Consider the following 16,302-nt stretch of genomic DNA (forward strand, 5'->3'; position numbering starts at 1 on the left):
AAACCTATTTCTCGATTCTTTATTGAGAGTTTTAGAAAATTCTCTATATGTAAAGTTTTTCTTTATATTTTTCTATTTTAGAAAACAAGATAGATAATTTGTTAGAGCCATATGAAGAACAAAAACTCAATTTTCTCTATTTTACTAGTTGTGAATTTTAACGATTTTGAAGTTTTACTGGTTTTATTAGAAAAGATTGATTTAACGATGATATAAGTTACAGTTGGTCTTTACATATTAATACGATTTGAATAAATAAGAGTTATGGTTCCAATTACAGTCTATTGATGAAAAAAATTGTATGACAGTTTAAAATCGAATATATTTAAAATTCAACATATTTAAAACGACTCCACAAATGTGTTCGATTTACACCAAGAGCAGAGAATCAAGAGATCGAGAGCGAGACCGAGAGTTCTAGAGCAATTGAATGAGTGATGAATGAGATAACTCTTAATAACTCATGGTGAATATCAGTTTGAATCTCATCTTTGGGGATGATGAGAAGACATAGAGGCATATATGAGAAGGTGAAGACATGAGTGAAATATGTCAAAAGTATCTTGAAAACATATGAAAAGAAAAGATAATAATGTGCATTGGTAAATTGTACTATATGTTATTTTAATTGTAGATTGAGAAATTTTAAGATTGTATGCATAAAATAGTAGTACTTAATGAATTATGAGTTGTTTTCAAAACTTTTAAAACTTTGTGGATTAAAAATTATTTTTAAGACTTTTGATAAATCTGGTTTATAAGGTATTATAGATAAAACATGTTAGATATGCTCTTAAAGAATAAGATCCGAAATATGTTGGAATATTATAAAGAACAAAAAATCTATTTTTAGAAAATCTGTTAGAGATGTACCCAGTATTTTTAATATTTATAATATTAAAACTTATTTTGATATATATATATATATATATATATATATAGTAACCGAGTATAACTTTTTGGACGGAAGGAAGGAGTAATTTTAAATTATTAATGTGACCAAACTATTAAAAAAAACATGATTCAACATATTCAATTTCTATTCAATATTCCTGAGATGGCCTCTTTCCATCTTTGGTCAAACTTCGACATTTCCCACCTCATTTCTCTCTATAAATACCCCCCCGATATCTTCTTCTCCCTCATCATCCATCACTTTTTCAATACAAACCCAGAGATTCACAGAGAAGATTAGATATGGAGAATCTTGAAGCTCTTCCCTTTGCAATGGCTGCGTTTTTTTCTTTTATGTTATGGAGGGTGTTGTATTCTTGTTGGGTTTTGCCGATTAGGGTTTATAGAAAGCTCGCCATTAATGGGTTTTCTGGTCCACCTCCTAGCTTTCCTCTAGGGAACACCATTGACATGAAGAAGGCCAAGAAAATTGAATCTTCTTCGTCGTCTTTAACTGTTTCTAATGATATCCATTCCAGTGTGTTTCCGTACTTTGCTCAGTGGCAAAAATCATATGGTAATTAAAGCTCAAAACCCTAGCTAGTTGAAGTTTTGATCAGATCTTAAGGGTTTGGGAATGTGTTTGATGTTTGTTGTTTTTTGCAGGGAAGGTGTTTGTCTACTGGCTTGGAACTGAGCCTTTTCTGTATATTGCTGATCCAGAATTCTTGAAGAAAATATCATCTGGGGTTATGGGGAAAAGCTGGGGGAAACCCACAGTTTTCAAGAATGACAGAAAACCCATGTTTGGTGGTGGTTTGGTTATGGCGGAAGGTGATGATTGGGTTCGCCATCGTCATGTCATAACTCCTGCATTCTCTCCTGCTAACCTGAAGGTGATCATCCTTTCGAAAACCCTCTCTCTCTCTCTCTCTCTCTCTCTCTCTCTCTCTTTCTCTCACACACAGTCACACACACACACACACGCATACTCTAGATCCATCTCTCAAGATGCTAATTATAGTGAGTTCATTTCTTGTACGAATTAAATTAACAGGCAATGTCAAGCATGATGGTGGAGACAACGACAAGCATGCTAGACCGATGGACGGAGTTGATCAACTCCGGCAAGCCAGAGATTGAAGTAGAGGGAGAAATCATAAGCACGGCCGGCGAAATCATCGCGAAAACAAGCTTCGGGATGAACTTCGAGAACGGAAGAACAGTGTTCAAGAAGCTACGAGCAATGCAGGTGACGCTGTTCAAGTCGAATCGTTACGTAGGCGTACCGTTCAGCAAATACCTGTGTCTTGGACAACATCTTGAAGCAAAACGACTTGGGGAAGAGATAGATGCCCTACTCTTGCCAATCATAGAAGACAGAAAGAAATCAATGGCGGAAAACATGGTTGCAGGTGGTGGTGGTAACAAAGAACAGCAGAATCTTTTAGGGGTTTTGCTGGAAGGAAACCATGTGGGAGGAGATCAAAAAGGGAGGAGATTGAGTACGAGAGAGCTGGTGGATGAATGCAAAACGTTCTTCTTTGGTGGGCATGAGACAACGGCGTTGGCCATAACTTGGAGCTTACTGATGCTGGCGGTGCATCCCATGTGGCAACATGAACTCAGAGAAGAAGTTAAGCAGGTGATTGGAGATGGCAACATTGATGCAACCATGCTTGTTGGCTTAAAGAAGGTAACAACATGACTCTCTAACATGCCAATTAGGGTTTTCTTGGGGTGTTTGAGATTGCTTATTTGAAACAACTTATGTTTTTTTACAAAAGTTTTTATCAACTTATTGTAAGTTAGAATGGTTTAACTTCTTCAAAAACTTCTTATTACCGGTTTGACACCCTGGATCAAAAGTGCTTATTACCGAGGCCACACCAAAATAAGTCAATAAGTTGTTTTCAAAAGCAATCCCAAACACCGTCTTTTTTCTTTTTTTTGCCACTAATAATTATTATTAGTTACTTAAAATCATTAATTTGGATTTACATCAAAAGATTTGTATTTTTTATATTAACATGTGAATCATATGTCGAATCAAAAGTTTTTTTTTTTTTTTTTAAGAAATTGAGTGTTACTATGAGATTCGGCTCCAATTTAAAAAACCCGGGTACCAATTCTTGATACTGAATTTTCTGTCTATTATTTTTATTGAAAAAATGCAATAACTGATTAATTCGTTTAAAAAACAAGAATCATGATTTTTATTCCTTATTTCAAGATCTTTTATCTGTACGGAAAATATAATTAATTGATAGACTCTTTTGAAGATCTGAAATCATCAATTCTAATTCTTTTTACACTTATAAAGTCATAGTTTATAAAAAGCAGACACTTATCACTATCGTTGTTCTTATTATCAAAAAATATCTTTTATTTAATGATTATCCGATAGTTATAAGTAGAACATAATTAAAGTGATAATTGATTAAACATGAAAATGGTTATAAAATGTTGCCAAAAAAGGAAATCAATTATATAAGATCTTAGTGCAAATTTAAATCATGATTAGCCTAATAAACATGTGGCTTAAACAAAGCATATTTTGTCATAAACTTTAAAACTTCTTTTCATTTGCACCCTACATTTATCATACAAATTAAGGGTTGGGTTCACGTAAGACCAAAGGTTTTTCGTGAGACGCGTAAGACCAATTTATGTTCACTGATCAACTTTATAAGCTAATAATCAAATGGTCTAAAGTTGCACGGTAGCAATTTTGTGATTATGAATGTTCAGATTGTAGATCTAATCCAATGGTTGATAATTGGTCTCATGAAAAGCCCGTGGTCTCAAATGATCCCAAGTCTACAAATTAATATTGATTAATTATATGCAAAAATAGATGCAATAATTTCTTTTTAAGTCAAACAAGAATTTCATATTCAATTTTTAATTACATACCACTAATTAATTAATATTATAAGATATGTTTTTTAATATGTTACAAATAATTATATATTGATTTTTTTTTGTAATTCTATTTTGTGACAACAGATGGGGTGGGTGATGAGTGAAGTCTTACGATTATACCCTACAGCCCCAAATATCCAAAGGCAAGTTCGAGGGGACATTCAAGTCGACCAAGACTCCGTAATCCCTGACGGCACCAACATGTGGATCGATGTGGTGGCAATGCATCATGATCGTGACTTTTGGGGAGAAGATGCGAATGAATTCAAACCTGAACGGTTCAAGGAGGATAGCTTGTACGGGAGATGCCAACACAAGATGGGCTATTTGCCTTTTGGGTTTGGAGGTCGAATGTGTGTGGGTCGAAATTTGAGCGCGATGGAGTACAAGATAGTGTTGAGCTTAATCTTGACCAAATTTTCGTTCTCGTTATCACCAAATTACTCTCATTCGCCCTCTATTATGCTTTCCCTTAGGCCTATGCATGGCTTACCCCTTTTAATGAAACCGTTGTAGCTAGGTAGCTAGGTTTATGTACGAGAAAAATTAATCTTGATACATGAAAGTTTGCTGCTAGCTATGGGATTGAAGTATAGAGTGGTTGTCTGTTATTTTATTATTGTTAACTAAATAATGAAAGCTGATAATCAAAGTTTTATGGATTCTAAATCAGATAGTTTTCGATTTTGATTTAATTAGTCTAAGCGTATTTTTAGTATCGGTATAACTTTTTACCGCTCGTCGTTATGCTAAAGATCAATCAAGACCCGATCCTTATCGTATGCATTGAAATGAATAATGAAAACTCGGTCCCCCAATTAATTTTTGGTCCATTTTTGAGATAAAATTTTGAAGAAAAGAAGAGTCATTGTGGTTGATTAGCCCATGAAGATTGAAACCTGAAGCCCATTATATGCCTTTTACAGTTTTACCTCACTGTTAAAATGCAGAAATAAAAAGTCAAAATATTAACAAAAAAAAGTTACCTTTTATCTCTAACATATTAATATTTTTGAATTATATTATTAAAATATTCAATACGATTAATCTATACAATCTTATAAATCTGATTTGTTAAAAGTCTTAAAAACAATTTTTAATATACAAAGTATTATATATTTATGTACAAAATCTTAAAAGTCTTAAAAACAACTCATAATGCATTAAGTACTACTACTTTATGCATTCAGTTTTAAAATCTTTTAATCTACAATAATAATAATAACATATAGTACAAGTTATCAATGCATATTATTACTTTTTCTTTTCATGACCCCAAGATATTTTTGACACATTTTACTCATGTCTTCACCTTCTCATACCTCTATGTCTTCTCCTCATCCCCGAAGGTGAGATTCAAATTGATATTCACCATGAGTTATTAAAAGTTCTCTCATTCAATGCTCTACAACTCTCAGTCTCGCTATCGATCTCTTGGTTCTTTGCTCTTGGTGTAAATCGAACACATTTGTGGGGTCGTTTAAATATGTTGAATTTTAAATATATTGGATTTTAAATATATTGGATTTTAAACAGTCAAACAAATTTTTTTTTCATCTATAGACTGTAATTGGAACCATAACTCTTATTTATTCAAATTATATTAATATGTAAAAACCAAGTGTAATTTATATCATCGTTAAATCTTCTCTAATAAAACCAATGAAACTTCAAAATCATTAAAATTCACGGCTCTCGCCGCTTTGTGCGGGTACACAACTAGTAAAATATTATTTGTCTCTCCTAAAAGTTTAGATTCAAGCAATCTCATTGGTTGAATGAATAAAAAATCATTTCTCTCATAAATAATCATTTTTGGAGAAAGTTTCAAATTTACAGAACTTCATCATCTCTCTCATGCTTTTTTCATTTTGAAGAAAGTTTTTGGGAATCTTTTGGAGTAAAAACTCCAAAATCTTCATTTTGGAGAATCTGTTGTAGATGCTCTTATATATCAAATTATATTGTTGTATCTATAAACGTTAAGTGGTTGTTTGGTGTGTTTTTCATTAGTTCTTGTATGAAAGTTGTGTATGTGGATTAATCTGGTGTATATTGGGAATATTTTTGTTTGAGAAGGTTTTTTTCATAGATGAGATGAGCGTGTTTTTTAATTAGAAGTGACATATTTGAAAAAAAACTTGACTAATTATATAAAGTTCTCCCTAAATGCTTACTGACTAAGTATCTTTTTATATCAATAGGCTATTACTATCACGTATAGCTGACCAAATAGATTGTGAATCTTATTAAACACATTAAGCTGCAAACAAACATCTCTAAATCAAATAAAAACCATAAAAAGATCATAAATGCGTGACAATCGATTTAACAGTATTTTTTTACATTATTTTTTTTTTTTCATCAAATGCTATAATTTGAAATATTAATTCACATATATTTGTTTCATAATATAATAGTTCCACATTTAATTGTTTCATTATATGTAATCTTTTTACGTGTATTTTTCATCTCACGAAAGGGCCGTTTACTAAACACTTACTTGGTAAGTGCTTACCGAATAAATTTCCTCATCGGATGAACATGATAAGGGCCACGAATCTTACCGGGTAAGAGAGATGAGAAGGATAGAGAGTCTTACCCGGTAAATGAGGATGACGACTCTTACCCAGTAAATTGTTGCATTCGACATGTTTTGATATACTAAAATCTTACACATCAAAATAAAGCATAGTGTTGACTCCTATCAGTAAGCGCTTACCGGGTAAGCAATTGGGTAAACGGGCCCTAAGTGAACAAAACAAAAAGTTTCACATACAATTTTTTTACAAGGTGAACACATACGTATGTGAAACAGTATCTTAAAACATAGGTTTTGATACATAAAAATTAAGTAAAAAAAATATTTTTATATCAGTTCTCATGAGTTTGTAATTTTTTTTGTGGTTCTCATTTAATTATCATCTTATGTATATAAAGCCATTAGAGTTTCTGTGTTTTTTCAATAAAAGTTTGGATTCAGAAAACTCTTTCTTATGAAAGATTGTCAAAGCATTCACAATTAAGGTTTTTATTGAGGTTTTTATAAGAACCTCCAATATGTAACAAATGTTCTTGTTGAGCAATAGGTTCTTAGATGAGCGATCAAATGCAAATCATCCAATTTGTACAAACCGTGCAAGCTACCTTCATCCGTCGATTTCATTGTTTAATCTTATGAAATTTTTTCATGAAATTGTTTAATCTTGTGAAACTGCTTCATATAATACTTTTTTTTTGATGAAGTTGTTTCATATATGGTTATGAAATCGTTTCATATAATACTTAATGAAATTTTAATGAAATTGTTTCATGTATTTCTCTAAAATTAAACTAATGAAGATGATAATATATACGATTAACACCCTCCACAATAAAAGTGATTAATCAACCTCTTATAATTATAAAAAATGAACAAAATGAAAAATTATGATTGGTTGAATGAGATTTGTATGATTTGTACAAATAGCGTGGTTTGCAAAGTAAACCTCCTCTAGGTTCTTATTAGAACACAGATGCTTGAACAAGAACTCAGATTCTTTTATATAGTTTCCGTTTTTGTTAGTTTTTATTTATTATTTTTATTTTTCTTAACCATTTTATTTTTTCTTTTTAATAAATTTATAAAAACATATAAGTTAAAACTGATACAGAAAAATACACTACAACAAAAATAGGTTTATAGGACACCATCAATTTCTAGGCATCTTACTAGACTGTTTATAAGACTTAATTTATAGGATCAAAAAACAAAGCATCATATCTAAAGATGTTGTAGTAAGTTTATATGACGTTTTTAGGTGTTCTAACAAGTTTTTCAGGACAAATTAACAAAGTGTTTTTACAAATACATAAATATGATATTTATATTTAGAATACATACCGAATAACATTCATTTTATACTTAAATTGAGAATACAATTAATAATGAATAAAAAACAATTACTTATTATATCCATAATGCATAATGAATATAGACTGAATGCACGTGTTACATCAATAACATATTGATAATGCAAATAAAACGATGTCACTTACTATATTCAGGATACGAAAAGAAAAATATTCAAGATGAATATTGAATACATACAGAACATGTTGATAATTCTAATGAACAGCTATTCTATGATGAATAAAACACTGCCACTCACTGTATTCAGGATGTATACAGAAACATATTTAGGACGATTGCTAAATACATAAAAAAACATGATAATAATTATGATGAAGAATTGTTCGTCAATATATTCAGTATGCATAAAGAATACATATTGAATTTATGATCATTATGAGTTACATATTAAATAATGCAAATCAACACAACTGATACACATAATATTCGGGATGCATAGAGAATATATACTGATCGTTATGAGTGACGTGTTAATGATATACAGAAAATATAATCATACCTGCAAATTCCAATAATATGATATAAAATATAAGAACTTTACAGATAAGTTGAATTAATACAGAAAAAGACTTTAAAAAACAAACTATATTACTATGAAAACTATACACAGTTTAAAATTAAATAAAACGTTAAAACATATGAACTTACAGGCTCGGTCGGTCTTAAAAGAATTTATCTTTTTTAAAAAAAATTCAACAAAAATATCATTAATTTTTTTTTAATTCCAATTTTTGAAAGTTAACATTTAAATACACGTTAAATTATGCAATACTTTAAAAAAATTGAATTATTTTTCTATTGAAAATGTTGTAAAAAACTTGAAAATCTTATAAAAAGTAAAGAAAAACTAGTATTATAATTACTAAAAACTTAAAGTTTTTTAAAAAATCAGTCTTGTACATAAACGGGCCTGGACCAGATCTTGAAATTCAGAAAAAGACCGGTCCAAACCGTCAGATCAATCCCTATCAGTCCCAGTCGATCTGAATAGGCAATTTCAATTAGTGGTGGCCCAAAAACGGTCTCGGGCCGGGCCGGGCCCGATCGGTCCCAAGGTTGTGCATAACCGGTCCCGATCCCGGTCAAAAAGGTGAAGACCGGTCAAGTCATTCTATAACCGGTTATGGGGTCCCGGTCCCGATATTAAAAAAATTAAAGGAATGTATATATTTAATACATTATTAAATTTGTTGTACGTGTCACTCAAATACACTTTAAAAATACGTTTTATTATAATTAAAATTATATTGTCTTACAAATTGAGAACTTGGTATGTTAATCTCTCAACCAAAACACATATTTATAGTGTTTTGAGGCCAAAAACTACAAAAAAAAAGGCTCCCTAATGTCTCTCTAACGGCTCTTTTTTTTAAATTTCAGGTCGAGCCTTAATCGGTCTCGGTCCCACAAATCCGACAAAATACATAAGCGGTCGTAACCGGCAGTCCTATATCCGGTCCTCACCGATCCTTGGACGGTCCCGATCCCGGTCCTGATCCTCCGGCGGTCCCAGACCTGGCCGATTTGGCCATCACTGATCCCAATCTAATAATCTTTATATAAATGAACCTACTTCAAAGCTATAACCTCATATCCTAACAGGGCCGTACTTCAGCCCGTTAAATATGGGATTTAGAACAGGTCCCCCAAAATGTTAAGGACCAATTTTCACAGGCCCACCTATTGTAAATTTGTAATGTACGCTACCTAGTCTAACATCGGCCGAGTACGTAGCAACGATGAACGGGAGAAATCGATTGAACGAGAGCGATTGAGCGAACCAGATGCCTCGATCTCCTATCTCCTCTCTATCTTGTCGATTGAATTCTCCAAAGATGGATAATGATTCGGTTTCAGATTTGCAACGACAACAAAAACAACAGTAAGATTTTAGATGATTTTTGTATAAGTATTTGTCGATTACTCGATACTCATTACTCAGATTGCTATTCTTTTATTCTCAATCTTATAATCTCAAGATTGGTTTGGTCGATTACTCGATTGCTTATTGCTAATTTCATCTGTGTTGGTCACTTGGTTGGTCGATTACTCGATTTTAACCTAATTGACTAATTCCTAAATCCTAAAGGTGAGATAAAGTATACAAGATTCTCTAAATTTTTAATGAAGCTTATTTAGTTATTTTTAGTGTGAATTTGTGATATTTTGAAATGTTTTGGCACAACCGCACAAAGAATGCCAAAAACAGGATATGTTCTTCTTGTTGGTTGCTTGTTGTGGCATTAGACTTCCTGCTTTATTCTTTTCTGGTTTATAGTTTTGTTCTTCTTGTTGGTTGCCTGACTTTTTTTTGGTTTACAGTTTTACTACTTTATTCTTTTCTGGTTTATATGTTTTACTGTTTTGTTCTTTTTAAGTTGATTATGAAGAGCTTATTGAAGATTTTGTTTCCAAGAATGTGAAAAAAAAATGATTTTATTCAAGTGAAGTTTACATGTTTGACGTTACTTTGTCTTTTGGCTGCTTTTATTTGTAACACTTTCAATATAATATCAACTTTTGTATTTAACTCTCATTTGTTTTTTCGGCCAATCTACTTATATTTTTTATAATAGTGTAACAGGGCCACCAAAAAGATTGGGACGGCCCTGTATCCTAAGTAGCTTCTTGTCCATTTTAAGATTATATCAATGGGTTGGCTGGCCCATAGGTCCGTTTATATATCAAACAATTGTTTAGGTTAATTGGCCCATCAAGGTTGGAAGCCCAAGCTCATTACGGACACATATTCGTCAAGCAACCACATACGTATACTGGGGTGCTCAAAAGCCCGACCAACCCGATCAACCCAACTCAACCCAACCCAACACGAAATAACCCAACCCGAAGCAGCCCGTAGGTATTGGCTTGATATTGGGTTACAATTATTTGAACCCAACCCAACCCGATGAACCCGATATCCTTTTTATTTCTTGGATTTAATATGATTGTTGAATTTCTATTAATATATACATTACACAATTACACTATCATGTATGTTTTTCATATACATATATTTTCAATCTATTTACATCTCTATATAGCTCATTCGTATATATGTTCAGTAACTATGAACATATATATGTAATTGGGAAAATTAACTGAATGTGATATATGTAAAAAATATGGATAAGTTGTATCAAATGGTTGATGATGAAAAATAAATTATAGTATAGAAATAACATTTTCAAGATTAAAAGAATATTTTAACGTACCAAAGTATAAACCCGACCAACCCGTACAGGTTGGGTTGGGTTGCACTTTAGTTTGGGTTGGGTTGGGTTAGGTTAAGATTTTTTTCAAACCGCAAGCATTGGGTTGGGTTGTTCAAATGTCTTCAACTCAATCAACCCAACCCATGAGCACCCCTACGTATACATAACTTCTTATTAACAAACGTACCATTTCTTGCTTCTTTTTTATTAAATTTATAAAACAAAATCACGAATTCAATATTATGTCATTTCAACTTCAAAATTGATTTCCAGGTGGATAAGACATTAGGCATCGAGGCTTTTTGCTTGATTTTTCATTAAGTTATGTATGAATAAAGTTGTCTATGTGGATTAATATGTCTGTATAGATTAAGAATGTTTTTGTTTAAAATGGGTTTTTCGTAGATGAAAGGGGAGTGTTTTTTTAATTGGGATGAACAGATTTGGGAAAAACTTGACTTTCTGTATAAAACTCTCTCGTACAAGCTTCTAAAATGAGTCACTTTTTATACCATTAAGCCACTACCAAACAATTATATATAACTGATTGAATAAGTTATGAGTCTCGTTAAGCTCATTAAGTTTGCTAACAAACAAACCCCTTATCAATCATCTAACAAGCTATTATATATCTGATTTATATTTTAAATTACGTTATTAAAACAGAATTGTAGAACAACTCAAAAATTATCGATTACAAATCCTTTGACACAAGCATGTGATTATATACATATACTTATAAATTTATGATAATTCAACACTAAAATAAGGATCAAATGAAACATGCATTAATCTTAAAATTATAGAAAGAGCATCTTCAACAACTATGCTATAGTTCTGTAAAACATAGTATTAAAAGCTAATTCTAATAGCTACTCTACTTTAGCAATTCTAACATTAATTATATTAATAAAATATTTAATATATTTAATAAAATATTATCTCTCTCCTAAACGTATATGTTTAACACTTTCTATTGATAAGAAAGTACAAAACAATAATTTCTCTCTCTATTAGGAGATTTCTCTAAATTTAGAGAGTTTTACAATCTCTCTCATTTTTTCTCTATTTTAGCATACAAGATAGCATAACTGTTGGAGCAAAAAATTTGATAAAATCTCTTTTTACTCTATTTCAGCATAGTTGTTGGAGATGCTCTTAGAGAAGGACATTGATTATCTCGTTTGTTGGCAGTTCAAGCTCAAAAAGGTTCGACTTCAACTAGTCGAACCATTATTGGTCGTTGTTGGTCCAACAAGACAAGGGTAAGAAAAAACGTAGTGTAATTGAACATGTAGATGAGTGCTTGTTTGGAGGTCTTGACGTCACGGTATTCACCATAGCTTGGTCTCTTTTACTCCTTTTCGTGTATCCCGAATGGCAAACTCAAATCCGAGATGAGGTTAAAGAAGTCGTCAGGGAAAAGGAGATCGATGCTACCATGCTTTCTGAACTAAAGAAGGTACCATGCTTTTTATCTCCAAATCCTTACTAGCTAGTATTTGTATTCATACTAGAAGGGTATCTGCACAATACAGCGAGATACATCTCGATTTTGATGTTTCATTTTAGTATTTGGGGTTGTTTGGCAATTGCTGAATGGTTTGGTGCAAAATGATTAAATGGCTCTCATGATATAGTGTAAAATGATATAATTGTTTGGTAATTGTGTACATTGAAATTAGGGCTCTTAATGGTTAAGGGAGATCCAGGATACAGAATCATTCAGAGAGTTTTAGAACCATTAAGAGGCAGACTTTTTTTTTTGCCAAACAAGATTCACCTCTTAACAATTCAGAGATTGTCTTTTAATGGAACTACTAAGAGGTAAACAAACAACCCCTTTGTCTCCATCGATATTACAATACAATTTTATGTGGTTTTGATAAATTGRTAATATTTTTATTTTTGAATAAAATATAAATTTGAATATATCATAAAATTTTGAAAAAAATATATCTATATTAGTATCAAATTAACTATTTTAAAAGTTATCGTTTTTTGTGTAATTTCTTTACTTCAATTTTTTATTATAATTTTTTTAAGTTTAATAACGAAGTAATTTATTTTTGGTTTAATAATATAATTTTTATAAATATAATAATTAAGTATTCCGTTAGAACTCAATGATTATTCTAATTATATTTTAGGTTTAAGAAAAAATGTTTATCTTGTATTTAAATATGTTTATCTGCAATTAGTTACACGAATTAAAACATATTTAGTAAGTTGTACTTACATATAATCTACTTGTGATCTTGAATTTTAAGTAATATGCATTAATAAATAGTATTTTATACAAAAAATGGTTTTTAAAAGTTTTTATCAAATGCTTTATAATATAGTATATATAAATGTGTTACAACAAGTTGATGTTTTTGAACGTTCATGCCAGTTTTTAGGTTATTTCTTAAAATAAAGTGTATTATTAGTCTTTTTATGACATTATTTGAAAAAGTGTTTTACTAAAATAAATGTTTAATATTTATCGAAATTAAGTATCTTATTAGGTTCTTATAAGACATTATATTTCAAATATGTCATTAAAAACCTTTTTAGATGCCCAAATACATCTTAACATTTTTACATATGACATAATTGTTTGATCCTATAAAAAATTACGTTTTGTAAAGTAGTCTATTAGGACATTTAGACATATTTAACATCCAATAAAGTTGTTTTTCATTGTGTGCCATGTAACCTTAAATATCTTTTATATGTTATGTGATTGTAGATTGGATGGACGATGAGTGAAGTTTTACGATTATACCCTTCCGCGCCAAATACTCAAAGGCAAACCAGAGAAAACATACGAGGGCGCGACTCAGTGATACCAAAGGGAACCAACATATGGATCGACACTACATCGATGCACCATGACCCCGATATTAGGGGCCATGGTGTCAACGGTTTCAGACTCAAGAGGTTCAAGGATGACTCATATGGTGGAGCCAAATTCGAGATGGGATTCATACCCATTGTACATATGTTGTGATAGCCTAAGATATACGACGGTCATGAACGATGGTAGACGAATTTGTTGTAGTCGTTGGAGTGGAGTTATGGAGAGAGAAAGAAATATGGGATTAGCAAACCGTTTGAAATTAAGAGAGAGTCTGAAATCATGGAATTTAAATAAATCAAATTATTGATGAGTTGTCAAAATATATCAAATTATAAATTACCCTTTGATTTTTAATTAATAATAAATTTAATCTATACTATATTATAAAACATTTGATCAAAAACTCTTAAAAATCATTTTTTATGTATGAAGTACTACTTATTGATGCATATTACTTAAAATTCAAGATTACAAGTAAATTATGCGTAAGTACAACTTATTAAAGCTTCATATACCAAAAATATAATCAAATAGAGGATAAACATTTTATTTTAAATATAAAAAAACTAAAATATAATTAGGATAATCATTGAATTCTAATAAAATACTTAATTATTATATTTATAAAAAAAATATTATATACCAAAAATAAAAAAAAATGAATTAATGAAATACACAAAAAATGAGAAATTTTAAATAGTTAGTTTGGTACTAATATTAATATTTTTTTCTTATTTTTATGATATTTTCATATTTATATTTTATTTAGAAATAAAAACATTATCATTTTCTCAAAACCACATAAAAACCGTATTATAACATCGACTATGACAAAAAAAAATGAAACAATAAAATCGAGATGTATCTCACTTCATTGTGCGAGTACCCTTCTAGTTATCTCAAATGAGTGGCTCGTATTGGATATCGCGTTTATCATATATTACTGAATTCTCATTTGATTAGTCTCTATGAGTTCACATATATATCTTCAAATGGATTTTTTCTATAATTCACATATGAATCTTTCTTTAACCTTTCTTTCTTACCTTCATACATATTTAGTCTTCTTATTTTAACCCCCTAAGCCCCTACCATCTTTAAAACTTATCAAATGAGAACCCTAAAGTTTATAAGATCCGCGAAATTCAATTTTGATTGATAATTATATTATTTATTAATTAAATAAAAAAGGATAATTTAGTAATAAAAACAACTCATATAAAAACATTAGCTAATTGTTAGTAACGTGTAAGTCTCTACATTATCTGTTTAAGGATATCTAGTTTTTTTGGTTTTTTATTCTTGTGTTGTTACGTCATTTTGTGTTCACAAGGTGAATGAATAATAAAAAAAAAACGTATACACATTGTTTAATTTGATAGTAGTTCACATCGTGATACTATAGGTTTTGGGTTCACTGGAGATGTTTGGTGGGTATTCAAATTTGATTTTTCATTTTATTCACAATGTGTATTGAAGTGCTTAGACAATGTCTTTAGAAATCTGTAGTTTTTTTTATTTTTTGTTTCACAAGGTGATCACATAATGTATAATAAAAACACGTGGTCACAATATTATATATATATATATATGTGTGTGTGTGTGTGTATGTATATATGTATATATATAATGTATAATAAAAATACATGGTCACAATATTATATATATATATAGGCGAATAATCGTGTGAGAAGGAAAGTTATGGTGAGAAGCTAAGAAATGATCTGAACTCTTAATTATTTTTAATCCCATGCTCACTTATTGATTGAGCTTTAGAAGGGAATTGATATGGTGCATCTCGGTACACTTCATTATTGTTGACATTCAATTATGATTGATCCAATATAGAGATCTATTGTTACGCTTCTCATCGAAACCCAACCCTACACACACACACACATATATATATATATACATATATAGAGGCGGATTTAAATAAGAAGATTAATTATCGTGAGAATGTAAAAAAATAAGGTTAAGAGAAGATTTATATATGAATCATTGAAAAAAAAATCTTTTTTGGTATTCATACGTAAATTCATATGAATAATCTGTAACATCATTTCATATATACATCTTTAATTAAACTGTTTGAATATTTTAAAGTATTCATATATAAACATTCTCTTAATTTTTTTCAGGCTTGTTGTTTAAGTGAAGCGACTTGAATTAGGTGGGGGTGTAGTTATGTTGATGTCAACAAAATGAAATGGTGGGTGCTCTTTGTACACACACTGAAAACATGTCCCAATATATAAACCATGTTGATTAACCTAATAAACATGTGATTTAAACATACTATCGTCTTTTAAACATGTTTTCATTGGTTTTTATATTGACACACATTGATTATGTGATAAATTAAATATTATAATTTTTTAATAAATTATATCCAATACATTCTCTTTATAGTAATTTTTTGTTCTTTTTTATTTTTTATTCATCATAATCTATATATATATATATATATATATATATATATATATATCTATACTATATTATAAAGCATT

The 16,302-nt window shown here is 30.3% G+C and overlaps 1 protein-coding gene across 1 annotated transcript; it reads left to right on the forward strand.

Annotated features, from left to right (window-relative positions):
- Window positions 1-1,197: 1,197 nt before the first annotated feature.
- On the forward strand, window positions 1,198-4,335 carry LOC112510476 (cytokinin hydroxylase). Its single transcript, XM_025115898.1, has 4 exons — window positions 1,198-1,471; window positions 1,561-1,790; window positions 1,952-2,590; window positions 3,904-4,335. The coding sequence occupies exons 1-4, from the start codon at window positions 1,198-1,200 to the stop codon at window positions 4,333-4,335; spliced, it is 1,575 nt and encodes a 524-aa protein (XP_024971666.1).
- The last annotated feature ends 11,967 nt before the right edge of the window (window positions 4,336-16,302 follow it).

Source organism: Cynara cardunculus (genome assembly GCF_001531365.2).
Source record: "Cynara cardunculus var. scolymus isolate 2C chromosome LG 3, CcrdV1, whole genome shotgun sequence".
NCBI lineage: Eukaryota > Viridiplantae > Streptophyta > Magnoliopsida > Asterales > Asteraceae > Cynara > Cynara cardunculus.

Coding starts and splice junctions, on each gene's coding strand:
- LOC112510476 (XM_025115898.1), top strand. CDS start 1,198: ATGGAGAATCTTGAAGCTCTTCCCTTTGCAATGGCTGCGTTTTTTTCT. Junction 1,472..1,560: donor TCAGTGGCAAAAATCATATG/GTAATTAAAGCT, acceptor TGTTTTTTGCAG/GGAAGGTGTTTGTCTACTGG. Junction 2,591..3,903: donor TGCTTGTTGGCTTAAAGAAG/GTAACAACATGA, acceptor TTGTGACAACAG/ATGGGGTGGGTGATGAGTGA.